At 50.7% G+C, this 21,581-nt stretch overlaps 1 protein-coding gene across 1 annotated transcript in view; it reads left to right on the plus strand.

Moving 5' to 3' along the window:
* Positions 1-21,581, plus strand: part of ESRRB (estrogen related receptor beta) — a 173,384-nt gene that overhangs the window by 134,412 nt on the left and 17,391 nt on the right. Inside the window, exons 3-4 of the mRNA XM_030319636.1 lie at positions 355-471; positions 21,327-21,437. Coding sequence (XP_030175496.1) covers positions 355-471; positions 21,327-21,437 — 228 coding nt within the window. The remainder of the gene's footprint in view (positions 1-354; positions 472-21,326; positions 21,438-21,581) is intronic.

Here is a 21,581-nt window from a genome sequence, read left to right on the forward strand (position 1 = left end):
CTGGAGGGCATAGGGGCTGGTGGCCTGCACTGACATTCTGGTCAGCGCAAGGAGGTGTTCTGTGCCTGGGGTAAAATGCCAGCTCAGTGGGGCCTTCAAAGCCGTGGGCTCCCCTTCTTCAAAGCTGTGGCTGCCTGGCCCACCCCGCCCTCCGGGTCTAGGATCTAAGCATTTAAGAGGGTCGGGAACATCGTGGCGGGGACCTCCGAGCACCCACCGTGGGAGCCACTGCCCTACGGAAACCTCGGGATAAGGGGCAGTCGGAGGTCCCGCTGGTCCATCTCCATCCGGCCTTTGGCTGGTGGGCGGGGCTCCGGGAGGGCACGTGGCAAGCCTGTCTGTGTCTGGTTACAGGAAACATCGAGTACAGCTGCCCGGCCACCAATGAGTGTGAGATCACGAAACGGAGGCGCAAGTCCTGCCAGGCCTGCCGCTTCATGAAATGCCTCAAAGTGGGGATGCTGAAGGAAGGTAAGAGGCCCGCACGGCCACGCCGTGCTCCGACCAAGGCCCGGGGTCCCTTCTCACTGGGCGTCTCGGACCCCTGTGTCCCTGCCCCCCGGGCGGCACAGACCGGAAAGTCTCTGCACGCATCCCAGGTGGGGCCCCTGCTCCCTGGGACGCCCCCCTTTCCTCTCTCACACGCACCCTGAACACGGGTTTACGGCCGCCTCACAGCTCCACTGCTGAGGGGGACACGGGGCAGGCATCAGAAGTTCCGCATTAAGGAGCCTCTGGAAAATCCTGACCCCACTTGGGCCCTAGAAAGCTGGCTTGGCCCTCTGGGGAAGGCCCTCCTTTTGGGGCGAGGCCCCTGGTCCACCCTGGGAGGGTAGGCTTCTCATTTTTTGGGCAACACTTCTCTGGGCTCCCCTTCATCCCCTTCCTTCTTGATCTGCTCAGATTGATGACCCTTGCCCAGGTCCATCTTGGGGGACATGTGTGTGTGCGTGTGTGTGTGTGTGTTTCTCCCCTTCTGCAACTTTCGAGGGAGCTGGTGGAAGTTCTTACACATCCCCTTTTATGGTTCTGGGCCCTGGAACCTTTCCAGAAGGGGGAGGAGGCAGGAAAAGAGGTGCGTGTTGAAGATTGTGTGATGGGGGAGGGGCTGGGAGTGAAAAGGAATGGGCTGGTCTCGAATGTAGTCCCTTCCTGAGAGGGAGCTTCTGGAAGCCCAGCGCTCCTCTCATCCTCCTCTCCTTGCATCCCTGGGGAAGAAGGCGCTAATTTAATTGATGCTTTGTCAGTAGGACAACTTGGACCTTGCCGTGTTGGGGAAATAAGAGACCTCTGGTCTCCGTCGCGTGCACCACCCCAGCTGGCCCAGCGTGCCCACCTCTAAACATGCTCCTGAAGCAGTTCCTCAACTACCCCGGTGTCTACATAGCATGTTGCCCTTTAAACCACATTTCTCGTTAGCCTCTTCATTTAACACCTTTGAGATGGTGAAGCCACTCAGTTATTTAGAAACATGCCAGCTGCTTCGTTGGGGGGGAGGGGTGGTCAAGTAAGAACAGTCTTCTTTCTAGACTAAAAGTGGGTTGTGTTAGACCTCCTGAAAGATTGTGAGTTCATTTTGATTCTACACGATTTGAGTCATACCCTTGTGTAGGGTGTGACCCGAGTTAGTGACTGACCAGGGTCCCCTGATTGCTACACCAGGCTCTTTCTGCTCCTCCAGAGCATCCTGGGGTTCACAGATGAGGAAACTGAGGCACAGAGGTCCTCAGCAGTATGCTTCAGTGCTGGCCTCTAGACTTCCTCCTCCGAGGGCTGCTGGAAGCCAGCCTAAGGGTTTCTAAGTCTTAGAGAAGCTAGCTCATAAATCCTGGGGACGGGGGCTACCGCCTTGTTCTGGAAGTTGGGCGTGAGGGCACTGGGTCAGGCCGGGGGCCAGCGGTGCATTGGCCTTTTCTGTTGTAGTTTGTGGACTCTCATTACTTACTTCACAGCATCTGGGGAACTTGGAGCAGAGGGGAGCTGCCGTGCTATTAGTATGCTCCTGAATTTTAACGATGACAGAATTGAGTCCTGTAGGGCTTGGGGCTCAAGGTCTTTCCCACCCTCAGTCTCTGCCGTTGTGTGGGGAGCTGGGCCCAGAGCCTGGAGTTTCCCCATGCTCTGTGCCATGTCTGCCCCAACCCCAGGCCACCCCACCCTCACCCCGGGATTGTGAGCTGAAGAGCGTGGGAAGGGGAAGGAGAGATGAGGGAAAAGGGAGGGACCACCACTTGAAACCCCTGCATGGTTTCTCTCTAGGGTGGCAGCAAGGGGCATCTGACACCCCTTGGGCCCAGCCTGGAGAGGCCCTTTCCAGAGCTCTGACTGGAGGAGGAGGGGCCGTCTGCAGAACCCTCCCCTCCGCCACGCCGCCCCAGTGCTGGCAGTTCTAAATCCAGAGGGGACAGGATGACACAAAGGCTCCCGGAGCGGACAAAGCCGAGTGCCTCCATTTAGTTTCTGTCCCCTGCAGTGCAGAGCCTTGGCGGGATCCTGCCATCAGAAGCTCCACGGGGACCAGCCCCCTGAGGAGGAGCATGCCTCATTGAGGAGCCTGGGCCCCTGCCAGGTGGGGGCTCTTGGCAGCTGCCCCGGCTCCTGCTTTTGTTTGGTTGTCCCCCCACCACCTCGTGAGCAGGAGCCTGGGCCCCTGGGGCGGGCACAGGCTCCCTGCCCTCCCTCTGCTTTCCCCCAGACTCTGGCCCGACTCTGAGATGCAGGCTGCAGCCTCCCTGGGAGCCACTCCTCCTGAAGGATCTGGGGTGGGCCTCGCTTGGAGGAACCAGGGGCCGGGGTCCCGGGTCTTGGGTCTTGTGCAGAAGTGTGGGGGTGGCAGGAGGCTGGAGAAGGGATGCGAATGTCCGCTCCCCCTCCTCCCTACCTCACCTGCACATCTTAAGCTGTTTCCTATCTTCTGTCCAGCAGCTCTAGAGAGCGTGTGTACGGTGGGGGGGGGCGGGAGGGCCAGAGAGAAAGGGAGACGGAATCCAAAGCAGGCTGTCAGCACAGAGCCTGCCACGGGGCTCAAACCCACAGACCGTGATACCGTGACCTGAGCCAAAGTCAGATGCTTAACCCGCTGAGCCACCTAGGCGCCCCTGTCTTTTACAGTTTTTCTTTTCGCAAGTAAAACACCTTAGACACTGCTTCGTAATTTGGGGGCCAGCACCTGTGGGGGTGGGGGAGAGAGGGGAAACTCTGGTGATGGGACTTCTTGCGACTCAGCCTCCCCCCTGCCTTGGGGCCGCCGTCGGCTCTGGAATCATCATCATCGACTGTTCCACGTAGGCAGTACCCAGGTCTGTCTCACTTTAAGCAAATCCAGTGTGTGAAAGTCTGCTTTTTCAGAGAAAAAAAGTGACTTTTCTCTTCATAAGAAATCAGACACAAAATCCACACTGGGTTGAGGGTTGGGGCCCGCGCCCTCGCTCCTGGCTCTGAGGGAATCCTGCCGTGTGCGTTCTCTCTCTGGGTCACACTCCTGGGCCTCCATGTCTTCACCTGGGGAGCAGGGGTGTTGACACCTGCAGGTCACGTGGGGCGGGGGGACCACGTGGAATGACTCCTTGGTGAAATCCACCGTGGGATTGCTTTAAGCCGTCACCTTTCTGGGCGTGTTATTAGAGTAGTTGGTTCAAAGGCGGTCTCGCTTGAGGTGAGACATACTGGCCGCCCTGATCTTCCTCCTGGATTCGCTGGTGGGCATCTCAGGGGTGACCTCCGTCTGGGGCTGGCCCCCTGTCTGGGGTGTAAAGTCAGGATGAGAGGTCCCCTCGGGACAGCAGCGGAGCGGCTCTCCCCCGATAGTTGGGCTTCCCCGCCTGGCTGGGGTGTGGCCTGCCAGCCTCTGAGCCGAAGAACCTGGAAAACCATTTGCTGCCTTTCACAGGAAGCCCACACGCTTCAGCACCGCTCTGGGCTTTCAGCAGCTCTCCCTGGAAGGCCTGTCCTGCGAACATCACCTTCTCCTCACCTCACTTCACCTGCCTCGGGCCAGCAGCCTCCCTGTCCCGCTCCACTTCCTCCTCCCCTCAGCCCTTGCCTGCCTTTTCCCCAAGTGTTTTCTAAAAGATATTTGATTTCAGTGAAAGCTGGGCCGACATCCATGCAATATGCTCTCACTCTCTTTGTGCTTGTTGAGAGGGCGGAGGGCTCCTCCGGGGATTCTGGGTAATTGGGTTAGTGGCCAGCTCATGTCAGGAAATTAAAAGGAGGCTCCGATCAGGTTCCCGCTGCATGGGATTTAATGGCTTTGTATTTATAGAGTATTCTGCCTCTAGCCCCTGCCAGAAATACCACTTTTCTGGCCCTGTGAATGAAGAAAGAGGATGAGAGATGGCTTGCCTTTAAAAATTATTTCTCTTTTCCAAAATGCATTAGTGCTCTGAGACAAACCAACTCTCCAGCACTTCGGAGAATAGTTTGAACTAGAGCCCAAGAATGCCGATATGTATCTGTATCTCCCTCGGACCGCTTTCCGACTCATACGCGTGCACACAGATGCATACGCACGCACACGTCTGACAGTTCACGAGATCTTCCCGTGTGGCCTTGAAGCGTCTAGGCCACTCAGGCACGATGACCCGATGACCTCTGGCTGGGGAAATGTTGACTGAATGAAGTCATAGAGGATGATCTTGTCTGTGCCAAATCTTACTACTGTTCATTCAGGACTTTGGGTGTGCCAGAACGTTGAATAATTGGTTCAGTGGTCATACAGACCCGGTGAGTCCCCAGTGTCACTGCTAATCAGCTCCTTGGGTGCCTTACTTAAACCTCTGTAAGCCTGCTTTTCTCCTCTGTAAAATGGGAATCATAATCATAGCCATTTTCATCATGCTCTCTACTCTTCAGGGAAGGCCCTTGGAGTGGTACCACAAAGTAGGATTGGAGATGGATATTCTGCATCATGTGATATAATTGATTTTCTTCTGTGATCCAGAAGGGAGTTTTGAATCTCCCATAGCCTCTCTTCCCAATCCTTGGCTGATGACCTTGCTTTCCATTTTCTTGAAAAAGTAGAAACAAGCAAGTGGGGGAGTTTCTCATCCACCTGCTGCTGGATCCACAAATCTACTTGTTGTTTTCGGTCTTCACCCCTGTGAGAGCGATCTCTGCTCCTGTCAAAAGCCAGTCTCCTGACCTGTGCTCTGACTCTTTCTCCTTCTTTATCAGGGACTTCAGTCCTGGAGTATCATTTCTGCTTCCAGCATCATCAGTCGCTTCCTCACTACTGGATCATTTTCATCGCACACACCAAACCTACTTTTGTTCTCCCTTTATAAAAATAAAATAAAATTTTAAAAAATCCACAACTATATATTGACCCTTCACTGCTACTTTTCCGTTGCTCCCCTTTTCAACAAAATTTCCCCACTTATTACATCCACTTCTTTACCCCACCTGCTTAAAAAAAAATTTTTTTTTTTCCTTAAAAAGTAAACATCGGGGCACCCGGATGGCTCAGCCGGTTAAGCATCTGACTTGGGCTCAGGTCATGATGTCACGGTTCACGAGCCCCATGTCAGGCTCTGTGCTGACGGCTCAGAGCCTGGAACCTGCTTCCGATTCTGTGTCATCCTCTCTCTCTGCCCCTCCCCTGCTCGCACTCTGTCTCTCTCTGTCTTAAAAATAAATGTTTTTTTTTAAAAAGCAAACATCGAGTAGATTCACAAAAATATTTAGAGTATATTAGTTAGGATAAGGCTAAGCTTCTTTAAAAAAAAAAAAAAAGATTCTCTTCCCCTCTCAAAACAAACAAAAAGCAGAAGCTTAAGCGGGATGGAAGTGTACTCCTCTCTCATCTCTCATGTAACAGTCCACAGGTCAAAGGTGATCTGGGACTGGTTGGCAGCTTGGCCATTCTTATAGAAGGTGGACCCAGTTATCAGCATCTTTTCAGGCAGCCAAGAGGAAGTGTAGCCTAGCCAGATCATTGGAAAGATGGGACCCAGAAACGGAACCTGTTCCTCCCATTCACAGCCCATTGGTGGAATCTGGTCATATGGCGACACCTGTACAAGGAAGTCTGGGAATTGTAGTCTTTAGCTGGGATGCCATTTGTCCAGCTAAAACTCTACTGGTATGGAAAAATGAAAAAATGTATTTAAGTGGGCAGACACTGTTACATGCCAAAAATATACGTAAAGTATAAAGAATACTGGTACCTTCCATCCAATGTAAGGAAAAAAAAAAACTATCCTTTTCAGGTTCTGTTTGTGCCCTCAGAGGTAACTTTATCCTCAGAGGTAACTTACTCTGGTTTCACATTATTTTGCCTTTGCTTTTTTCAAATAGCTTTTTTTTTTTTAATGTAGTACTGTTTTTTTTTTTTTAAAGTTTATTTATCTTGAGAGAGCAAGTGGTGGGGGGGGGGGGAGGGACATAGAGAGAAGGAGAGAAAGAGCGAATCCCAAGCAGGCTCTGCGATGTCAGCGCTGAGCCAGATGTGGGGCAGAGCATGACCTGAGCTGAAGTCAAGAGCTGGACGCTTAACCACTGAGCCACCCAGGTGCCCCTAATAGTTTTAGCATGTGTTTATATCTCTATTAATATCTTGGGGGGGGGTTGTTGTTTTAAATGAAATTATACTGTGTATATTTATTGCTGAAATGAGGGGCATCTGAGTGGCTCAGTTGGTTAAGCATCCGACTCGATCTCAGCTCAGGTCTTGATCTCAGGGTCGTGAGTTCAGGCCCCGTGTTGGGCTCCATGTTGGGCATGGAACCTACTTAAATTATTTTTCTGAGGTGAATGCTCTTGTTGCACAGTGCTATAATCCATTCATTTCCATTTCTTTATAGCAGGAGTCCACCAGAAAATAAATATTTTAGGCTCTGGGAGCCGAACGTCTCTGTTGCAGCTATGTAACTCGCACCACTGTGGGAAAGCAGCCACAGACAGTATAGAAATGTAGGAACAGGGCTGTGTTCTGATGAACAGACAAAGGACTGGGTTTAGCCCACAGCCCTTAGTTTGCAAACTCCTGAACTAGAGTATCACTGGATGAGTTTGGGAGAGTCTGTTTTTCCTTTCTAGTGCTGAGGGAACAGTGCTGCCTTGAGTCCCAGTGCACATGCATAAGGGGTTTCAGGCAGGGGGTAGAAGGGCCACAGGTATGTGCGTCTTCAGCTTTATGAGATGATAGGAAGTTGTTTTTTATTTCGTTATACTGACTCACTACTGGTGCTCGGATGTCCTGGTTGTCCCATATCCTCACCAACACTTTTTTTTTTTTTTTAATATTTTTGACAGAGAGAGAGAGAGCAGGGTGAGGGGCAGAGAGAGGAGAGAGAGAATCCCAAGCAGGTTCTGTGCTTTCAACGCAGAGCCTGAGGCGAGGCTTAATCTCACGAACCGTGGAGATCATGACCTGAGTCAAAATCAAGAGCAGGATGCTCAACCAGCTGAGCCACCCAGCTGCCCCATCCTCGCCAACACTTATTTAGTGTGTGTAAACTAGTATTTTCTTATCGCTTTGGTATGTATTCTCTTCACTGTCAGATAAGCATATTCCATATGTGGTCTAGCCACTTGGGATTCCTTTCCTGTGAGATGCTTGTCTGAGTCTTTTCCCTGTTTTTCTCCTTTATTTTTTTCTCATTGGTTGTAGAAACCTGTATATGTTCTGGTCATTTTATTAGTCACTTTTCAGTTGTTGGTGTTGTAAAATGCTCCCCATTTGTGGCTTCCTTCTCTTGATGGAGTCTTTTGATGATCAGAAGTTAGTAAGTTTTTTTTGGGGCGCCTGGGTGGCGCAGTCGGTTAAGCGTCCGACTTCAGCCAGGTCACGATCTCGCGGTCCGTGAGTTCGAGCCCCGCGTCGGGCTCTGGGCCGATGGCTCGGAGCCTGGAGCCTGTTTCCGATTCTGTGTCTCCCTCTCTCTCTGCCCCTCCCCCGTTCATGCTCTGTCTCTCTCTGTCCCAAAAATAAATAAACGTTGAAAAAAAAAATAAAAAAGAAGTTAGTAAGTTTTTTTTAATTTTTTTTTAACGTTTATTTATTTTTGAGACAGAGAGAGACAGAGCATGAACGGGGGAGGGTCAGAGAGAGGGAGACACAGAATCTGAAACAGGCTTCAGGTTCTGAGCTGTCAGCACAGAGCCCGACGCGGGGCTCGAACTCACGGACCGTGAGATCATGACCTGAGCCGAAGTCGGCCGCTTAACCGACTGAGCCACCACCCAGGCGCCCCCAGAAGTTAGTAATTTTAATAAATTGAATTTATCTGTTTTTTCCTTTGTGGTTTGCACTTTTACGTTATTCAAAAAGTTATTTTCCTGGCCTGCTTTCTTAAAGATGCTTTCCTCATCTGCCTTACCTGTTAGATCTCAGACCCTGCTGGAACCAATTTTTTTTAATTTTCTTTTTAATATTTATTCATTTTTGAGAGAGAGAGAGAGAGAGAGAGAGAGAGAGAGAGAGAGAGACCCAGAACCCAAAGCAGGCTCCAAGCTCTGAGCTATCAGCACAGAGCCTGATGTGGGGCTCGAACCCACGTACCATGAGATCAAGATCTGGGCAGAAGTCGGACTCTTAACCGACTGAGCCACCCAGGCGCCCCTGGGATCAATTTTTGAGTACGATGAGCTTTTTACCCTCAGTCTGCCCTGGTCACACCGAACCCCTGACCACAGCCCTGAGCCTGCCCCCATACCCCCTGGGTGGCCGAACCTGTCCCGTCTTCCCTGACTCAGCCTCTCGGCGATATTCCAAACACGTGGCCAGCCTTTGTGCCCTTTTCTCTTGGCTTCTCTGCCCTCCTGTTTGCCTGGTTTTCTCCTTACCTCTCTCACTGTGCTGTTTATCTAGTCTTCTTTGCAAATGCTTCTCTTTCCTGCTTTTTACATGTTGGTGTTATTTGGGACTTGGAACCAAGGTCTTCTTCACCGGCACCCTGCAGGCAATCCCTTCTAGGTCCAAGACTTGATACAGATTGACTCTCAGTCTTAGACCTGCAGTTCCACCTCCTGCCGTGCATTCTGATGCTAGTGCCTGACTGCCCTGCTGGCATGCCCACTTGGCGTGCTTATGAGGCATCTCAGACTCAACACACCCAGAGGGTACATCTAGCTGTGCCCCACCCCTCCCCCAAAACCCTAGTCTTCCCCATCTCAGGAACGGCACCCCTATTTACTCCTTGCTCAAGCAAAACCTAGAAGTCATCCTGGACTCCTTTGGAGTCAGTGTCTAAACTGTATTTGAGATCCTCCCCCTTTTCTTCATCTCCATGGCCATGACCCTGATCCAGGGAAGTGCCATCTTCTTCCTGGACCATCGCAACACTTTCCTAACTGGACTTCCGATTCCACTTCGTGTTGAATCCAATCCCCGTAGCAGCCAGAGGGATCTTTTTAAAGCACTAATATGATTCTGTCACTTTGCTTCACGTCATTCAAAGACTTTCCATTGTACTTAGAATAAAGTCTAAGCACTGTAGTCTGATCTTCAAGATCCTTCCTGCATGGTCTAGCCCCTCCCTACCTTTTCAGTGTCATCTCGTCCCCTTCCTTTCCTGCCCCCTCACTCCTGCCCACTCTCCTCCAGCCTCACTGGCTGACTTTCGATCCTCAAGCATGATGGGCTCTTGCTTACCCTAGGAGCTCTGAACTGTTCCTCCTGCCTGGAACGCTGTCCCCTCATATTTGCAGATCTAACTTAAATGTCATCTCGGAAAGGCTTCTCTTCCCACTTCGTTTCTATCATACCCCTTTGTTTACTTCCTCACTGAACTTCTCCCAATCTGAAATTATCTTATTTAGTCATTCGTTTGCATGATGTTTACTGTGACAGCCTCTAACCCAGTGGTTATTGACTTAGGGGCTCATGAATTCTTCTGAAAATCCGGTGGGAATTCTACCATAAAACATACGCAAGTACTTGCACATAAAATTTTGCAGACGATTTTAGGAGCTTCGCAGGACCCCTGAAGCCCACCTCAGAGGTTCCCGGAGTCAGATTAAGACCTGTTATTACAGAATCAGAGTTTTAGAGGTAGAAAGAACCTGAGAAACAATTCAGTCTCCCGGATGGTAAATTGCCTTTACCATTAGACTGACAGCTGTGGCGGGGGGAGTGGCCACCTAGATACGTCATCCAAAGGCTTAGGCACAGTTGGGATCAGTAGGCAAGAGGGCTGTGACCTATTAGCAATGTCTGCCACAGACTAGGAAACGGAAGGCAGCGGCACAGCCAACAGCTATTTGCCATGTCTGATACGGTGCAACTGAGTTTAATTTGTCCAAGGCCACGCAGCTAGTAAATAACAGAGCTGGGTGGTATTTAGTCTCCTTGGTTATGTGAGAATTCCTTGTAAGAAGCCCATCCCAACTCAAAATTGATGGTTTGGCCAGTAGCAAAGCCTATAGCTTTTCCTCAAAGGGAAAAAGAAAGGGAAAGGAAGGAAAGAGAGACTGAGTCTAAATAGCCTGGCCCTGTCACATGTACGGTGTTGGAGACTTTTTGGTGGCTCGGAATGCAGGACCACCCCAGGCTTGCTGAAATGTCCTTGGGCCCATGATGGCCCGAGTGAGAAGGGTCCAGGGGAGAGAGCAGCAGGAGATGAATACTTTAATAGACAGGAGGCCGGGGCTCCTCGCTCAGTGCCATGGTACCCACCAGGGACCGTTGGCACAAATCCCAGAACATTAGGTAGCACGTGGGTTTACCCACTCACGAGGCTCTCTTGACTTTTAGTGAGTCAGGCGTGAGGCTGTCACCATTATGATCTGGCACCAGGGTAAGAGGCAGCCCCAAATAGCCATCCTGTCCTAGGCAGCAAGGTGAGCTCACCCGTCACCCAGAACTCCCCGCAGGACAGGTAGCTAAAGGAAGCCCCCCCATATGCAAGGGGTGTAGACGAGTGCTTAGGGTACTCGTCTGCTCTGCTGGGGCACCCGTCAGCATGCCCCCATGACCTGCAGCTTCTGGATACCCACATCACCTTCTCGGTGGTTTTCCCTGTTAGAGACGAGTCAGCTGTCATTTTGTAGAACTTGTAGGCAGAGTCAACCCTTAAGTCCCCAAGGAAGAATATTGGTCAGATCAAGTATTGACTAAAACAGGTTTAGTGTAGTGCTCCCAGATCTGGAAAGTCATCAGAACCACTGGAGGAGCATTGAAAAATTACCCATTCCTGGACATCATGCCAGACCTACTGACTCAGAACCTCAAAGCAGTAAGTAGTCAAAGTCTGTATTGTTCCAGGGCTTTTCAGGGCATCCCAGTGATCCCACAGACTGGTGGCCTCAAGTTCAAAGCAAAGGAGATAGGATTTGGAGGTCAAGATTCAGATCCTCCCTCCAAAATTTCCTGGTTGTGTGACCCTGAGCAAGTTACCCCTCTTTTCTGAGCCTCAGTTTTCACATGGGAATAATAACAATAATAATATTCCACATAATAATTCTCCCCCCTCAATATTGTTATGCAGAGTTAATGAGATTTGGAAATAGCTTTGTAAACTGTGAAGCATTGCACAAATGTGCACCTGTTTACATCATTCATAAACCAGGGACACTGAATTGAGGTGGGGTGGACTGGGAGGGTGGGATTTCTGGGTAAGGCGAGGGGAAGGGTCCTGACCATGAAAAACTTGGCCATGTCAGGAGAGATCCTGCCCTTAGACATGGATAGCAGCTCTGCAGAGGAGGCCAGAGGACACAGGCTTGGGGGCCTTTCTCTCTTCAGCCTGGTGTGAGCCTTTCTTGTGGGAGGAGAAATGTGACAGGGGCATTGCCTGGGCCAGGCTCTGGGCCAGGTGCAGAGGGCCACGCTTTTCAGAGCTTCAGCTGGTTATTTTTAGTGCCTGGCTAGAAAAGAAAGAAACTTGAACTGTCCCTGGCTGCTGTGCCCCCTGCACACGTGGCTATTTTTACTTCCGAAAGACTGGGATCTTGTCCAGCTTAGGGAGGGAAAATGAGAAGAAAGGAGGGAGGTGGAGGGAAGCAGGAATTATTTTACTTCCATTAAGAAAAAAGCCAGAAGGCTGATCTTACCAAGTCAGCAAGTGGACATCTGATCCAGGACGTGGCAGCCGCTGCCTCTGGACGCTGATGCACCTGCGGTGGGTGGGAGAGGTCAGCAGATGGGCATGGGATCAGGAGGTCTGGGGGCCTGCCATCCCTCCTTGCAAGGACTTTAGGCCCCAGAGTGGCCCTGCGGCTTCTTTAATATTTCCTGTGCCCTGAGTTGGGAAGTAATGGGACACGGCGGGTGGAGGGATCCCAGCCTGGTGACGAGCCTGGTGGGGGCTGGGAGCCTTACAGCTGCAGCCAAGGCAGAACCTGTGTCCCGGGTTGGACAGAGGCAGCGCTCCACCCTGTGGGCATATTCAAGAGAGAACGCGGGGAGCTGTGTGCCCCTGGGTATATTATTCAACCTCTCTGAACCTTAAGGGTTCCTTAAGTTCCTTAAGGGTTTTGTTTAACGAACCTGATTCATGCTGTTATAACTAAGGGGGTGTGTTTCTCTCTCTTTCCAAGAAGGCAGTCGGTTCCTGCCAGACCCTACCACCTTCCATAGGCAGAAGAAAGGAAAGAAATTATGAAGCTCCTACTGTGTACCAAGCACTTTGTTACTTTCACGCATTTTACGTTACTTAATTCTACTCACCTGAGAAGGGAGAAGTATTTTACAAAATTTTAATAACTTAGTTGAGATACAATTCACTGCTTATTAAAGTGCATTGCCGTTTCGAAGACCATTTTTAAGTACACAATTCAGTGGCACTAAGCACATTCACAGCGATTCCATTTCCCAGACTTCTTCATCATCCCAATCAGAAAACCCTGTACTCATTAAACGGTAACCCCCAGTCTCTTCACCACCCCCCCCCCCCCAGGCCCTGGTAACCTCCAATCGGCTCTCTGTCTATTCTAGATATTTCTTATAAGTGGAATCCTACAACATCTCTCCTTTTGTGTCTGGCTTCCTTCACTTAGTGTAATGTATTCAGGTTTCCTCCATCCTGTAGCAGGTGTCGAGAGTTCATTCCTTTTTATTACGACTGAGTAATATTCCCTTATATGTTTGACCCCGCATTTTGCTTATCCATTCGTCTGTCGATAGATCGTTGGGTTGCTTCCACCTTTTGGCTGCTGTGAGTATTACTGCCATGAGCACTGAAATACAAATAACCTGTTAGAGTTTCCTGATTTCAGTTCTTTTGGGGACATACCTAGGAATGAAGTTGCTGGATCATAAGACACGGCTGATAATTCAGTTTAACTTTTGGAGGAACTGCCCAGCTGTTCTCTACAACAGCTGCACCATTTCGTATCTCCGCAAGCAGCTAAAAATTTTTTTTAATTAATCTTTTTATTTTTGAGATAATTGTAGATTCACATGTAGTTGTCAGAAGTAATACCGTTTCTCCCAGTGGTAGCAGCTTGGAAAACTGGTGTGGTATCACAGCCAGGATGTTGATATTGATACAGTCACGACAGGGAACAGTTTCAAGGGCAAAGTATTTTTTTTTTTTTTTTAACGTTTATTTATTTTTGAGACAGAGACAGAGCATGAACGGGGGAGGGGCAGAGAGAGAGGGAGACACAGAATCGGAAACAGGCTCCAGGCTCTGAGCCATCAGCCCAGAGCCTGACGCGGGGCTCAAACTCACGGACCGCGAGATCGTGACCTGGCTGAAGTCGGACGCTTAACCGACTGCGCCACCCAGGCGCCCCAAAGTATTTTTAATAATAAGAATATTAACTGACACTTAATGGTCACTTACTAGGTGCCATTTACAATATTTTAAGTGCTTTATTATTTTAGTTTTAGTTTTTTAGTTAAACTTTTTTTTTTTTAATGTTTATTTACTTTTGAGAGAGCGGGAGAGAGAGCATGAGCAGGGGAGGGGCAGACAGAGAGGGGAACAGAGGGCGTGAAGGGGTCTCTGTGCTGACAGCAGCAAGTCTGAGGCGGGGCTCAAACTTATGAACAGGGAGATCATGACTTGAGCCAAAGTCAGTCACTTAACTGACGAGCCACCCAGGCACCACCTTCGGTGCTGTACGTGTATTAACTCATTCAATCCTGAACGACAATCCTATGAGGTGCCACACTGTTATTTTAGTACAGGTGTAGAAACTGAGGCCCAGAAGGGTGAAGAAACTTGTTCCAGGTCATTCAGGTACTGGGGGGGTAGAATCAGCGATTCCATCCAGGTCTGACCCTGAGGCGAGGGCTTCTTTCTTCTGCTTTAGAGGCACAGACCTCTGTGCACCCCCATACAGTTGCTACCCTCCAAACAGAGTCACCAGGCATGCCCGGCAAGCTGCAGCCAGGAAGGTTCTGGGTCTTTGCTTTCAGGCCTTGTGATGAAACATCTCAGCATGGACTTGGCTCCTTCTCCCGTTCACACTCCCTTTCCCCCTGTTCCTTGCAAGGGTGACTGAGCACATCTCACCTCCCCATTGTCTTGGTCAGGGCTGGGCAGGAGCCGATGTCCCCTCACAGGCCACCAAAGAGGATTTAACGAAGGCACTATTTACAGAGGGGTGAGTGTGATCGTGGGAACCAGTCAGAAGTGGTGATGGACCCCAGGACTAGCAACAGTGGGGAGCCTTTAACAGTGCCAGCCTGAAAAGATCTGGCAGGAATTGCCTGAACGAGAAGGTGGGAATTGTAGCTGTTCTCAGAGGTCAAAGTCAGACTGCATTCCTACCTGTGTGGTCTTGGCAAGTTACTCACCCTCGCTTCGCCTCAATTTCTCCATCTGTAAAACGGGCTAATAGAATCTCCCTCTAGGGTTGTTGCAGTCCCTACGTGAAATGCTCAGAGCAGAGGGCAGCACCAAGTAACGGCTGCTCGGTAGATGTGACCTTCTCCTTACATTCTTGTCTACAAGATTTAGGGGTGTTGTCATGTTGGCTCCCTGTCTAGTCCTGAGGTCAACTACAGGACTCAGTCTGCACAGGAACATCCTGCACAGGATTCCAGGGATTATTGATCTTTTTGTATTCTTACCAAATTTGTGAATGCTTAAATTTTGGCCTGCACGTGTTAAGGGATTAACAGTGTTGAACGGTGGTTCAACAAAGGGTGTGTATTCATTACGGTATTTAGACATCTGGAATAGCTCACGTGTAAGTGTTATGAATGCTTTAAATTCAGAAAGTATCAATAAGATGATGGAATCTAATAATCCCAGACAGCGATTATAAATTAATTAGTATTTTAATATACTCCCTGAGCCTACTTTTTTAGATAGTTTGCTAAAACTCTGAGAACACAAACAATAAGCCAACTCTTCAAGTTCAAGTTGCCTTCTCTTTCTCTCTCTCTTTTTTTTCCCATTTGGTGTTTGTAAGACTTAAGCATCCTAATTTAAGAAGTAATTGTCCATTTTATTAGTTAAAACTGCTTTCTGCTGCAAGTTACGGAGAACTTGACTGCTAGTAGCTTAAGCATCGATAAAGGAGATTGATTTCCCTACCTACCAGGGATTCTGGAGATCAGCAGTTGCTGGCATTTCCCAGGCTCTTTCTGTCTTTTTTTGGTGTTCTTTGACGTCCTCACTTGGCTGCCACAGCTCTAACCTTCACCTTCCAGGTCAGGGCAGGAGAAAGGCAACAGAGTTGCACCAAACATATCTGTATTTCCTACCAGAAAAGCAAAACCATTCCCGGAAGCCCCCAACATGGACTTCCCCTTACAGCCCATTGTCTGGAACCAGGTCATATGACCAGCACTTGCTACCACAGAAACTGGGAAAGTAGGAACCAGGATTGGTAGGACTATAGTGCTAGGGGTAGGATGTTTCTATAAACAAAACCCAGGTTCTGTTAGCATGAAAGAGAGGGAATGAAAAGTTAGTTGGGTAGACAACTAATAATGTCTGCCAGACCCAACCGTTAGAATCTGGTGATTTGTTTTTAAAGGATTCATGGTACAGCATCTTGCTGCAGCGCTCAGGATGAGAACCCAGTCCATGCCATTATCTCATTTACTAAAATTGTGAGCAGTGTACTCTAGATAAAGTATAAAAACACATTGGCAGATAATACGTACAAACACAGTTGACCAGCGTCTGTTTAGGCAGAGGGCAGAGGAATTCAGACCTCTGTCCCCTGTCTCTGTGTTGAAGAAGCTGACCATTCTCAGTTCAGAGCAGACCACATCAATAAAGACAAATGCGTAGAAGGCAGGGAGGTGATTGGCCTGAAAACACTGTACGAATATAGAAAATAAGGAGTGCTTGGCCACAGAAGGAGGGTGCCCAAGGATGTTCAAGTCCATGAGGGGTTGTCTTGTGAAAGGGGGTAGTCTCATTGGATGGGGTGGAGGGTAGGTAGAAAGTGACCTAGAGACAGAGAATTTAGCTCAATACAAGGGGAAACTTTGATGAGGAATGGGCTGTCCTAAGGGAGTGAATTTCTAGAGGCTGGAGGGAACAGATGGAAGCTGGGAAAAGGATAAGACCCTGAGAGTCTTTTGTTTCCTAAGCCTGCAGGGCTTCATTTGAACTGGTGCATCGTTTCACTCAGACACTTGACTGCCTACCACCGGCTGGGTGAAAATGGAGCTGACTTGGGCCCTTTCCCTTAGGAACTGAAAAGCGGATAGGTACAGAGGGAAAAAAGTGCGAGGTGGCACACAGAGTGCAGTGAATGCTGCCGTGTGGGGCAGTGGCAGTGACGGCCTCCCTTGGCCTGTTGAACCACTGCCAACTTACCAAGCCTTTCCCTGCTGTTGTGTCATTCTGGTGTCACAAGAGCCATATTCGGTGAGCAGAGTTGATATTACCATTGCCTCCTTCCCCGTACCTGGTGATAACGAGACCAAGGCTATGAGAGCCAACTGGGCCGAGGCCGTTGAGACGGGTCTGGGACCTTGACCAGGGGATCCCATGGGGTGGAGTGCTTATGGGCTTGTGGCTGGGGGAAGATCTGGGAAAGCAGGCAGGAAGCCAGGATGCAAACCTGGCTCATACCAGACATCAATTGAGGCATAATCGAACCCAGCAGTCTACTTTTCTTAAGAAAACAGAATAAGCTGATAACTGATGCATGTATTGATTGGAGCCATTGACCATCCTGCTGTGAAGATCTGAAGGAGAAAATTTAGAGGAGAGATTACACCCACCGGGCCCAGGGGAGCTGTACCCTGGAGTAGCAGAGAGTGTAGGTACTGGCTCTTTTACTGGGCAGATTACTCAGTCACCCGAGCCTCGGTTGTTCTCGTTTGTAAAATGGGGATAATTGTGACTGCTTTATATGCTGTAGATTACAAAGGGCAACACAGAGAAAGTCCTCCACAAATTAGGCTGTTCTCATGTTTGTTATTACTGTGATTTACCAGAGAATTGTATATACTTGTTGGGGAAAAATGGTTATAATAATGGTGATGATGATGGTGATAGTAAAAGCTCCAGCTTTTTTTTTTTTTTAATGTTAATTTTTGAGGGGGTTGGGGGGGCACAGAGAGGGAGACAAAAGATCTGAAGCAGTCTCTACGCTGTTAGGGCAGAGCCTGATGTGGGGCTTGAACCCATGAACTGTGAGATCATGACCTGAGCTGAAGTCAGATGCTCAACCAACTGAGCCACCCAGGCGCCCCCAGCTCTGGCTTTCTAAGCATCCGTTGGGCATTGGGCACCATGACAGACCCTGTAATGGGACGGGGAGCAGCCCCTGGTTGTAGTGATGCTGTTGGAGCTTGGATGTCTGGAAGAAGCACCCAGCCCCCAAGGGAAGGAGGCCCAGCCGTTCCTGTATGCATCAAGACTTTCTTGAACACCCACTACAGGCCAGGCCCTATATCAGGACAAAGAAAATTCTAGATGGAGGTTGTGACAGAAGTGGCAACTGCCCATCTCCTTGCCTTGCTAAGGGACCCATGCCTCTTTCAGGGTTTTGTTGAGCAGTTCCCACTCCTGCTACACCACCCGGGGTGGGTGTAGGGGAGAGCTTGTGAGACTGGCCTCAGGAGAGAAAAGTCAGTGAAGTGGGGAAGGGCTCATCCTGGACTCTGGTCTGACCCCGGCACACAGTAGGTGCACAGGAAATGGGCCCCCTCCTCATCCTGTGTGAATGAAGTCGGGCATTCTCACTTTTAGTCTTACCAGCTTTCTAAGACAAAGCAGAGCCTGGTGGAGGGTTTGGCTCACGACGTCCGGTGTCGGTGTTATAGGCGGGGGGGGGGGGGGGGGGGGGGGGGAGCTGCTTTGTAGCTGTATCACTAGAGGGTGTCAGGAAAACAGGACTTTCCCCACAAAACCTTCAAAGGAGGAGCCATCCTTCCTGCCTTTGTGTGCCTGCTCCTTCTGCCCTCACTGAGGGGGCCAGAAGGGAGGGGTGGCGTTTGGGAGCCAGAGCCCCACCAGCATGTGGGTTTAGCTCCTGCACCGGATGGGCCTCCTCTGTCCCCTTCAAGGTCCGGGCCACTGCCGGTCTGTAGGATGCTATATTGCAGCCCTTTCCAAACACCGTTGTGCCTCCGAGTCACCTTGTTGAAGTGCTGACTCCCGTTCCTAGGGGGCAGCCTGACATATTTGCATTTCAGACAAGCTCCCGGATGATGCCTGGCCTGGACCACCCTTTGAGAAGGAGGGCAGTGGCCGGTGTCCCACCTGCCTTCACTCCGCGCTCTGTCACATGCATGCTGACTGAACTGCCTCCTGGTGACCGCAGCTGTGCCCAGGGCTTGCTTTGGGCCCCACAGCCCGCCCAGCCCCGGTCGGGGAAGGGCTGGTGACTGCCAGGAGGGGCGGTTGGATGCCCCAAGGCCCTCATCTGCAGCAGGGTAACCGGGGAGTGTCCTGCCCTGTCTCCCAGGGTCTTCAGGGAGGCTGAGCCTCAGCTAGCAACGGCAATAACCTGCTCACCTACTCAGGAACACACTCGTGATTGGCTTTCTTCCTGGGTTCACCTTCCAGATAAACTCTCCTTGTCACAGGGTCTGGTCCAAGGCAACCCAACTGTAGGCGTGGTCAGTTGCAATCCGCTCTACCCCTCAAAGCGGCAGGGGAGTTCACTGGAAGCTTCTCAGGAGGCTCAAGGACCACACTTAGAAGCCAGACAAGGACCAAGGGAAGCTCCAGAAAGCCTAGGCACGAGAGATGCAGTAGCCAGGAGAGTGTGGCCCAGGGTGCCCACACCCCCGCTGCTGACCACCGCTGCAGCCCTGAGCAGCTCCCCCCCTCCGTTCTGGTGCCATTTGATCAAAGCTTCCCGTTAGCTGTTCCTGAGTCACCAGCCCATGCTTCAGCCTCCAGAGGGTCGAGTTAGATACCCAGACTTGGAGTGGGCACAGGCCCCCCCACTGTGAGATGACCCACAATAGGGGAATTACCTTCAAGCGGGAAACAGGGGTGGGATGCTGGGTAGACCGTCTCCCCCCAGAAAAGTTTACTGCAGCCATGTTCAGCATCAAGTACAGGAATGTCAGACCGGGGGGGGGGGGGCGGTGAAAAGGACGCTGCTGATGAAAATGCAGAGCAGTGACTGGCCCCACATAGAGTCCCCCTGGGCCATCTGTCTTGGTGGCTCACAACATCCTCCCTGCCCTCTGCCCTGAAGGAGGAGGAGGTCTGAGCCCTTGACTGGGAGCACGTGGGCACGGTACCATGCCAGTTCCCCACCCCAGTTCCCTTAGGGCAACTAGCAGTTGAAAGGCTGGTCCCTCTTATTCAGCAAACAAAGTGATTTCACTTTCTATGGCTCTCATTGCCCCGGAAACTTCCTCTCGCGTCCCAGGGAATTAACCGTAGTAGCTGTACATCCTCAGAAACAGCCAGCAAATCACTCTTGGCCTGAACGGGATCTAAATCCTCGTTCCATTCGGTCACCCATATTGCTGCCTTCTGGCCTCTCCCCAGGAAGGGCCTGAGCTGCCGCCACTGCCAAGCTAGGAGGACAGGCAGGAGGAGGTGGCAGCGAGAAAGTGCCTTGAAGATCAACTACTAGGACTCTGAGGGTGATGCTGTTGACCTTCGGGGAAAGGAACAGGAAGTTGAACTTGACCTGTCACCTCAGAGGCTAAGGTGGCCACTGAGCTCTCTTCCTCTCAGGACTCTGTCTCTTACTTTTTTACTTTTATTTTTTATTAAAAAAATTTTTTTTTATGTTTACTTATTTTTGAGAGAGAGAGACAGAGTGTGAGCAGGGGAGGGGAAGAGAGAGAGGGAGACACAGAGTCCGAAGCAGGCTCCAGGCTCTGAGCTGTCAGCACAGAGTCCAACGTGGGGCTCGAACCCATGAGCTGTGAGATCATGACCTAAGCCAAAGTCGGAGGCTTAACCGACTGAGCCACCCAGGCGCCCCACTTTCTCTCAGTTTTTATGCATTTTAACCAAGGCCCATTTCATGGTAAGCTTAAGGGAGCCGCTCTGTTTCCTGTAATAGTGCATACTTTGGAGCTAATTTGTTGGATCCCACCCGTTTTTCAGGGCAGGCCACATAGGTTGGTGTCCAGTCTGTGCTTGTGTGCCTTTGGATGAGGAACCTATTTGAGGTCCTGTCCACCCTGCAGGCTGGTGAGGGATGTCAAATGGTACGAACATGTCTGTCTAGACTGCAGTTGCTGAGGGTGGGGTGGGTTCCTGGGAGGCCGTATCGACGCAGGGAAATAACAGATCTCTGTAGGATCGGGCCTCATCCTGGGAAGGGATGTCAGTGTGGAGTGGCCACACCTGCTTTTGCACCTGCTGCTGGGAGACTTTGAGGAGTTCATTTTCCAGGTGTGGCCAGGACCACCTGCGTCCCCATCCAGGAGAGTCTGGTCCACGGCTACCCACGCCCCTGCTGCTGAGGGTACTACCACTGCCCGGACCAGTCCTCACACTCCCTTTAGTCTAGAAGACAGACCGTAGAACTCCATCCTACGGTCTCTGAAAGTGGGACCCAGAAATTGACATCTGTAATGAACACCCATTCAGATGCTGCTTACGTGAAAAGGCTGAACATTCTTGTTCTTGTTCTTTGGAGGTGCCTGCCAGTGGCAGAGAGGTCCTTTCCCGTCTTGCAAGCCAACTCAACCCTCCCTAGATTCACAGCAGATCTAAAATAATGAGTCTTCCTTCCCTAACGTCTAGAGGAGTGCTTACGTTGTGCTTTCCCTTTGGAGACAAAAGACTCAAGCTGTGGGTTGCTCAGGATAGATGTCAGGAGGATGCTGAATCCAGAGGCAGGGCCGGGCCCGGGGCAGCTGGGATGGGTCATTACCGTTAGTTGTTTTAGGATTGCAGGACTCCCTGGCTGAGCTGGCCATGGGGCAGCTGGAAACCCATCTAGTCGTGGGGGCCGAAGCCAGTGTTGCGATTCCAGAGTTAGTGCTAACACCCCTGATGCTGAACAGCCTGACACTTTGCCCCTTTCTTCCCCAACAGGTGTGCGCCTTGACCGAGTGCGTGGAGGCCGCCAGAAATACAAGCGACGGCTGGACTCTGAGAGCAGCCCGTACCTGAGCTTACAGATTTCTCCACCCGCTAAAAAGCCATGTGAGTGTCAGGGCAGTCCATGCTCCTTCTGCCAGCATGGGTACCTGGGACATCTGGCCCCCTTGGGGAGATGCCACCTTCCCGCTGCTGGCTAGAGACAGTGTGGATCCTGGGGAGGTGGCATTGGTGGCCGGCTGGGTGTCG

The sequence above is a fragment of the Lynx canadensis genome, chromosome B3 (assembly GCF_007474595.2).
Source record: "Lynx canadensis isolate LIC74 chromosome B3, mLynCan4.pri.v2, whole genome shotgun sequence".
NCBI classification, from domain to species: Eukaryota; Metazoa; Chordata; class Mammalia; order Carnivora; family Felidae; genus Lynx; species Lynx canadensis.